The sequence below is a fragment of the Lytechinus variegatus genome, chromosome 2, assembly GCF_018143015.1.
Source record: "Lytechinus variegatus isolate NC3 chromosome 2, Lvar_3.0, whole genome shotgun sequence".
NCBI classification, from domain to species: Eukaryota; Metazoa; Echinodermata; class Echinoidea; order Temnopleuroida; family Toxopneustidae; genus Lytechinus; species Lytechinus variegatus.
This window is the reverse complement of record NC_054741.1, coordinates 25,676,107-25,684,749: the sequence shown is the minus strand read 5'-3', so window position 1 is coordinate 25,684,749 and position 8,643 is coordinate 25,676,107. Positions and strand designations below refer to the sequence as shown.

Genomic DNA, 8,643 nt, shown 5'->3' with positions numbered 1-8,643 from the left:
GTCTCTCTTTCCAGGCTTTCTGTGTGCTCTTTGTGGTATATGACTTTGCTGATGCCTTCATTTATAGATCCTGATCACATTAGAGGTTCATGGAGGCACTTGATTGCTTAATGCTTTACATTTGATGAAAAAAGCATGCATTACCAGAGCAGTTTGTCATTGCTAAACAATCCACTGGGTACTAACGAAAGTGCAGATCCAAGTAGCAAATAGTCTCATACAATGGTTCAAGTCTCTTGACAGACCCAGTCTTAGCTGTCTTGAGTAGGACCTGGGCCTGCTGTTAAGAGATTCATGCGTAATGTGTGCATGTGGTCCAGGGCTTCTGTGAGGAATGGTCTTATCGTGTTGATCTCCATCAGTGACAAGTTGTCGAGCTGCAAATGAAGTAAAAGTTTATATGATTATTTCATAGGAACATATTTCTTACGTTACATTGCAATAATTTCTAAGGTACATGTATTTTTCACTATAGAGTTTGCAAACTAAAGGTACATGTAAATTGCAATCAACATGTCCTATTTATACTAAGCTTAATTTATACAAAAGTCAAGAAAGAAAGCAATCAGAAACTAAAAAACATTACAATTTAATCAATAGACAGTGAGCAAATCAGAAGTAAAAATGGGGGAAATGCAAACAACCAAAATAATGTTTGTAATGCTTAGTTATTGTAAAGATTCCATCATATAAGAAGGTGGATATAAGACAACTGGTTGCATATAATAAAGATAAATATATCTAGATTTTATAAATTAGATAACATGAACATTATCTAAGAAAAGTGAATAAAATAATATCATGAGGAATGTCAGTGTCTCTCAGCATGTTTACAAAATAGTCTTTATGGATTATTAGCTTCACCTACAATACAATAGTCAAGTTTATTAGAATTCATCAAATGGCTTTAACTTTACAAAAACTCATGATACATATATCTATGAAATAAGAAAGAAAAAAAACACAGGTCTAAAACAGACAAGTCCTTGTGAATATTCCCAATATAATGCACTTTTCTGCTAAATGGAAATTTAATCAGTGTAACCTATTATAAAAAGGTAACCATAATCTCCTTCCCGTGAAATAAATCTGACATTTTTTCATTACCTTTCTTGACATAAATGTAACAATTTTTTTTAAAGTTAGATGTGGAACAAACAAAGAATGATGTTTAAACTCACCCTAGCATGTGTTTCCTGATCTTTGACAAACTTGTCAATACTCTGCCTCAGTTTGGCCATCCTCACGTCCCATATATCTTTGATCAACGTGTTTACTTCATCGGCATTGGGAATGTCATCTGTAGCACTGACAGAGGATAAAAACTTTCAAATATATTTTTTTCTCTTATGTATATCATCCCTCAAGAAATGGAATAGAATATATTTTTTTTCATTTATTTTTTTTCATTCGCCTTTTTTTTAAATTATCTATTTATGATTTGGGGGAGGGGTATACATACAATGTTTATCATGCAGTGATAAAGGACATGAGCAGTGTACATGTATATGCACGTACAGTCATGTAGTCACTTTCCTTTTTGGTTGAACTTTACAACTAAAGGCCTGGTCACACCGCCCGAGCATTGTTGGAGCAGTCGTGGAGCAGTAGGGAGAGAGGGTCGAATTTCCCTCACAAAAAATCGAAAAAAAAAATTAAAAAAAAAACAATCGAAATTGAAAATGGTGAACGGTAGCGAGCGGTGATGATTTTTTTTCTCTCCGCTCCACGACTGCTCCAACAACGCTCGGGCGGTGTGACCAGGCCATAAAGAAAAAGTTTTTATTTCAGATGAGTCGGTTTTTTACTGTATTTGGCTAGCATAGAAACGTTGCTTGATTAATATTCAAGGGTGCTGTTGTCGAAGCTGTACATGATCATCACCACCGCTGTCGTCAGAAAAGCAGTGCCTAGAGTCTAGAGCTCTCTGCTATTCAGGCCAGACAAAAAGTTATTGAAATACATGTACAGACGGATGTTGATAACAGTGGTAATGATAAAGATGAGTGATGATGATGATAATGATGGTGGTGATTTTGACAAAGATGATAAAAGCATTGGCAGTAAAAACAAAATGTCAGTGGCCCGTATTCTGGAGTCAGATTTAACTTAAACTCAGGTTTAAAGTTGTGGTTTAAGTATGGATAGCCAATTGTTACATAAATCACTAACAGTAGAGATATATTTCAGTTCATCTGGCTCTCAAAATCATTATTCATTATTGTCTAGGAAGTACAAATAGATGATTGTCTTCACCATCGATGAATCAGAAAAGAGCACAGTAAACATAAGAAACATACAACTTAATAAAAAAAATTGACACTTTTGGCTTCCCATAATTTTAGCACAGAGTTAGACCATGGTCTAAGTTAAACCTGACTTCAGAATACGGGCCAGTAACTTGATCAAGCTTACTGGCTGAGAAGTAGTTTAGTAACCTCCATATAATGTGGGTTCACCATGGGTTGAAAAACAGCTGAATCCTGCTCTTGTTTCTTCACTTCTTCTAGTTTCTCTAGTAATCAAAATAGAAATTATTTTTGTCATCGTTAAAGACATCCATCCACTGGCATTTCTCAATAATTCCCGTGAACACCAATAAATGTATTTCCCACACAAGTACACAATAGTGATCACTTTTTCTATCTTTTTTTTCAAAAAAGATTATATCCGATCTTCCCTAGTATCAAATCAATATTTGTATTGCCTGTAATAGCACCACAAACTCCATCCTAAATGCTCAATATCGACATCCACCATTATCCAATGAAATCCTGACTTTATTTTTTAAATTACACAGATCATGTTGAGCTAATAGATAATGAAACAATCCATTCATCTAGATCTTTTCTTATTCAGTTCTGATTTGGAAAAAAAATCATATTAACTGATAAGTATAATTGTAATAACTTGCTACATATTTTATTTCATTTCATTTATTTCATTTTCAACAAAACATAAATCAAATAAATACAATCATAACAAGTCAACATCATAAAAAATATACCAATGTCATAAAATCAACTTGAGAAGGACATGTTATAAAGAAAGTTACATACAAAATAATCATGTGTAAAGGATTTGTGATTTATAATTTGTGAAAATGGAGGATCCCACTAAAAAGCAAAGCTTGTATGTTATGGGCTCCTCAAAACACATAAACCACCTCCCCCCTCCACCCCACTACCTGCATAAACACCTACATGTATTCCATTCCATTCAGTTCATTTCATGAACTGTCCCACATCCTCAATAATTAAGTTAATCTTTTTTTTAAACGTATGATTCCTTACTTATTCAGAATCAACTAGAATATTTAAGAACATTTCAAATCCCTGTCCCTCTCCCAACCATTCCATCCTCCTTTCACAAACCATGAATTACTTACCGACATTCATCCAATCAGGAGGTTGGATCCTGCACTTCTGTCTTTGTTTCAGATTGACAGCCATCCAGAGGGGGACCTTCATGGGTAAACTAGGGTTGAACGGTCCAACGTTGCCCGCTATCAAGAAAACTTCATCATGGGAGAAGTTGGGAACAATCGTGACCTCCTGCTTCTCTGCCAGGAACTCCACTTCAGATGGATCCATGCCCACGCCGTTCAATTGTTTTCGGATGAAAGGTCTTATGAGTATGACCTCTGTGATTTAGTGTGCACAGCCGATATTTCTCTTCAAATCAGCACCATCTGAGTTGTCTCGCTTCAAGGAATATGCACCAGAGTGCAGTCTCAAGTCTTGATATTCCAATGTTCTTTAGCAAAGTAGGAGCAATTCAGCAAATCCAACACTATATGTCCCACTTTAATCCTCTTATCTGTGATTGTGTAAAAGTGCACATGACACCTTTAGACTTTCCCTTCCCCCTTTTTAAATTAAAATTCAAGGGTTTTTTTTAGATCCTAAACTGACAGGTTATTTCTTAATTTATCAGTATCATCAAATGAGGTGAGTCTGTCCCTTAGTTCATGAAAGTACATTTAGAGGCCTTGAAAGTTTGTGAAGGTAAAGTGACAAGTTTCCTGTTCCGCGGCCTCTAGTTAGTTGAAAATCAGTCCTGAAACAAGTGAGAGAAGAAAAATACATACTGAACTTAATTTAGTCAAATCAGTTGTTATATATGGGCATAAGTACAAAGAAAAAATATGATTATACATTTCAATACATTCAAATTTTTAAGTGGCAGCTCTTACTTTTAAAGTTAGAATAGCCTTACAACAGTGTCTATGGTTGAACCCTTCTTCGTAAGAATTACTCAACTTTTTTATGAAGCCGATGGGGGGGGGGAAATACAAAGAAAAATCCTTAGAAAGACATCAACTACAGACACGTCCTCCAGCTAAGAACAAAACCCAAACAAGATGTCACTCTTTTCATTTACAAAATACACAAGTTTGACAATTTTCTTGTTGATCTCCATGTCAAAACATAGAAAAAGAGACTTTTGGAGTTAAAACTAGAGATGCTCGGTGGGTCGAGCAGCCGAGCACATGTATCCCCCGAACTCACTGTGTCATCCATCATTGTATCGGCGATATATAGAGTTCACAAAGAAATTTGACAAATAAATACAATTATCATGGCAACAATGACCCTAGCATGCAGGTCCCCCAAGCCCATCTACCATCCAAGTGTGGTTGAAAAGTGACTTCAGGTGCGGAGAAAGAGAGTCTCGCACATTTACCTGAAAATGACCTTTGACTTTACCATGTAACCTCTGACTGCAGCATAACATGCAGGCCCCCCAAGTCCATCTACCATTCAAGTTTGGTTGAAAAGTGACTTCCTGTTGCGGATTTAAATGTAGGTGTCATAAGAGAGTCTTGCATGTAAACTTTAATGTTGACCTGAAAATGACCTTTAACCTTACCATGTGACCTCCGACTGCAGCATAATATGCAGGTCCCCCAAATCCATCTACCAACCTAGTTTGGTTGAAAAGTGACTTATGGTTGTGGAGTTATGTGTCATAGGGTTTGTGACGGACGGACAGACGATGTTTGGATCCATCATCGCTCAGACTAAGTCTCGCCTTCACCTCTGGTGGGCGAGACAAAAACTCTTGTTACCAAGGCAACAATTTCTCCGCCCACACCAAAATCAATAGGCGGCTTTGCGTTACCATAATGTACATTCATTCCACATTAAAAGATGATCGGAGAAGAAATGCAGCGCGTAGAGCGCTCACAAGGGCATCTCTGCTAAATTTCCACAAAAACTCGTTACCATGGCAACGATGTCTCTGCTCACACCAAAATCAATAGGCTTCTTCGCTATACCATACTCAACCTTCATGCCAAATTTGAAGATGATCGGAGAAGAAATGCAGCTCCGGTTATCCTCAAAATCACCTATTTTGAGGGTAATTGGAGGATAGACACAGAGTGAAATAAGGGTGAATAGTAAGAAATAAAGCTATTTTTCATTCTTGTTATATTTTTTTTCTATAATATTTACAATAAACAACCATTTGATCCCACCTTTGTCACTCGGTATATCCGAACTGGTTCACCGTCCTGAAGTATTTTTTTTAATCCAAGTAAGCAGCTCTACAGTATAGAGCAGCCAACTTGGATTAAAAAAATACTTGCATCTGCCGATAGATATCAGGAATCGCAAAATATTTGTTTTAATCAATAAATATCATATAAATTACTTTATATTTATCAACCGAAACAAATATTTTACGAATCGTGATATTAATCGGCAAATGCAAGTATTTTTAAAATCTAAGTTGCAGTTCTGCACGCGTGTATCTAGGTATCGATAACAAAAGAAATAAAATGGCGACGTAAACAGACGGGGTAAGTGAACGCTCTTGCTCTTAACTTTTTTCAATTTTACTACTATTTATTTAATGAAAATTCAGAAAAATGCAAAAAAATGGGGGTAAACATAAACTTGCCCATGTAGATCTACCGTACATACAGTAGAGGCGCATGGCCAATATGGGAGACTCTCTCTAATAAGGGAGACAATCTCCCATATTGGAGACTTGCTTTGCAAAAGAACAAAAGAAACAACACCAACAAAAGCATGATTTTTTCCACCCAAACTTTTGTCCCACTGAGGTCAGAAGCCCATTTGTTTTGTGTGTGGATGACAACAAAAATCCTTATAAAAACAAAAGTAGACGGTGAATTTTCAAAGTAGACGGTGAAAAGGGGTAATTTCTCATGAGGAATCTGCTTATCACATTTTTATTTGCTGCCAAGTTAATCCTTTTGAAGCAAATGTAAACAAAGAAAATTGGTCTCCCAAACTGCAACTGGAGACCGTCTCTGAAATTGGATACCCAAATTCTTCACAGAAGTCTCTGATATTGGAGATAATCTCTCTCTTGGACTTGGGAGACAGTCTCCAATATTGGCTGTGCGCCTCTACTCACTACTGACATAATTTTGGGCGAAAAACAAAAAATAAAATTGGTGATTTAGGTCTAGGTTCAACACCCTCACCTCTACAGAAAGGCATAAAAAGCAAAGCCAGGCGTTAGGGGAGTAACCTACATAGGTAGATGAATTAATTCCAGACGCCTCAAGGCCACCTAGGCCAGGTTGCACTTGCAGTGAGTGGTGAGTGAGCAGGTGCCCGGCGCGGCGCCGGCTCTTCTACTACTACTACTAGCCTACGCGAATTACAATGAGTGGGACCAGAGACAGAGTAAGCAGTTCACCCAGTCTTAAAAAAGAAAGCATTGATCTTTATGAATTATAAACCTCAGAACCTTTGATTGATCTTAGATTTGGAGGAAAAAACGAGAAAAGCATTAATCGTATGATCATTCCAAACCAATGCATAATACATACCATGTTAAAATATCTCCCAAAACCATGAATATGGATACAACTTGCCCAGTTCTCTCATACTGAATCCAAATATCCAATTTCCCGCTGGTGTACTATCATTTCGCTGCTTCTTCTCGATCTCTCGATCTCTCTAATCTCGACGGCTTTTTAGCTAAAGCTAGCTACTACCTCAGCGAAATCCCATTAAAGGGCTCGGGGGAATTCACCCCGACTAAAAAATTGGTGAAGGTTTGAGGACAATCCATCAAAGTTTTCAAAAAAGCTATTAGAATTAAAAGAAGAAAAAGGGGAAAGAGAAGAGAAACGGAATAAGAATAAGAAAAAGGTTAAAGAAGAGGATTTTAGGAATCGGGGAAGAAAAGTGAAGAAAATGAGATGAGGGGAGAATAACAAAGAGCAAACATTTTCGCTTTTTCTTGTCTCCATATCATAACAAAAATTATGTTAACGCTTCAAGATTTCATGATAGAAAATTAATATTATTCCATTTTTCCATAACCTATAATCATTATCATTATCTTGATTGTCACTTTATGATGAAATCAAATCGAGAAAATGTTGATTTTTTTACACTCGCTTCGCCCGCTCGCAATATGATATTGTAAAAAAAATAAATAAAAAGGCAAACGGGTATTTACACATAAACATACATAAACTTATGGTTGCTTGTTGTATACACTGACATACACACACCCACGCACACACGTAGAGAATGGGGGCATAAATTAAGGCCCCTTTGAATAAATAGAAAAGAAAAATCCAAATATACTGAGGAAAAAAAAGGAAACCAAAACAAAAATGGTGAAAATTATATTCTTCTAAATAACGAGTCAAAATTTATGATTTCATTGGAAAATGTAAACTGAGATCGAAGCCCAAATGTATAATTTCTGCACTAGCCCTCAAAATTATTTGATCATTGCATCACATCACACATCTACCGTATATTAAAGGGGAAGTTCACCCTGGCAAAAGTTTATTGTAAAAATAATTTTAAAAAATATTGACGAGGGTTTGAGAACAATCCATCGACAAATAAAAAAATTAATTATTTGATTAGTGACGTCATATGCGAGCATTATTCCTACACATGTAAAAAAAATCAATGAAATATCTTTTTCTCAGAAAATTGAAAATGGTTTTATATTGTACCTTTCACAAAGATGCTATGAATTATGACCCCCCCCCCCCATTTACGTCAGTGCATTCAAATGATGCTTAATTGGTTTATGATCTAAGTATATTGGTATCATGGACCTACAAGTATAAAATGAAAGTGTTACACTGTAACTATATGTTCTCATGCATGATGCAGCTGATGGAGCTGATATAACCTGTGCAGAAGCTAAACGTACGGTTTTGCCAAATTAGATTGAGCGCGGAGAGCGGAGCGACCACGAGAAAAATTGCGGCCATCGTTAGAATGCAAAATTCATTGGGCCAAACTAAATGGAATCTAGCCTCGGTCATAAAATGTTGTGTTGGAAAGGGGAAAAATAAATAAAACAGAATGGCGAAAGTTTGAATGAAATCGGACAAGCATTATGAAAGTAATGGTTGCTTTAATTGAGATCCCTATTATAGAGTATATAGATTTCAAATTGGCAACTGGCTAAGTTTATATGCAGAGGGATTTGTTGCTTTCTTTAAGTACCCATCCCCCTGGGATTATAATCCAAATTTAACCCAGGTAATAAATTGTTTTGAAGTGAAACTTTTTGGGGAAATGCCATTTTAGCCATTTTATGTAAGAAGAATTGCCCATGGAAATATTTACTAAATATCTCTATGTCCTTGGGGGTCCTTGCCTCACATCACTTTACATCATATTT

General features: G+C 36.3%; 1 protein-coding gene across 1 annotated transcript; it reads right to left on the bottom strand.

The window, feature by feature from the left end:
- Nucleotides 1–228: 228 nt before the first annotated feature.
- On the bottom strand, nucleotides 229–6,919 carry LOC121407680 (DNA replication complex GINS protein PSF2-like). The gene is made up of 5 exons (XM_041598867.1): nucleotides 6,812–6,919; nucleotides 3,389–4,059; nucleotides 2,416–2,515; nucleotides 1,182–1,308; nucleotides 229–377 (listed from the first exon to the last, which is right to left on the bottom strand). Exons 2-5 carry the CDS (start codon nucleotides 3,591–3,593, stop codon nucleotides 252–254), a joined length of 558 nt encoding a protein of 185 aa, XP_041454801.1. The 5' UTR covers nucleotides 3,594–4,059; nucleotides 6,812–6,919; the 3' UTR covers nucleotides 229–251.
- Nucleotides 6,920–8,643: the final 1,724 nt, after the last annotated feature.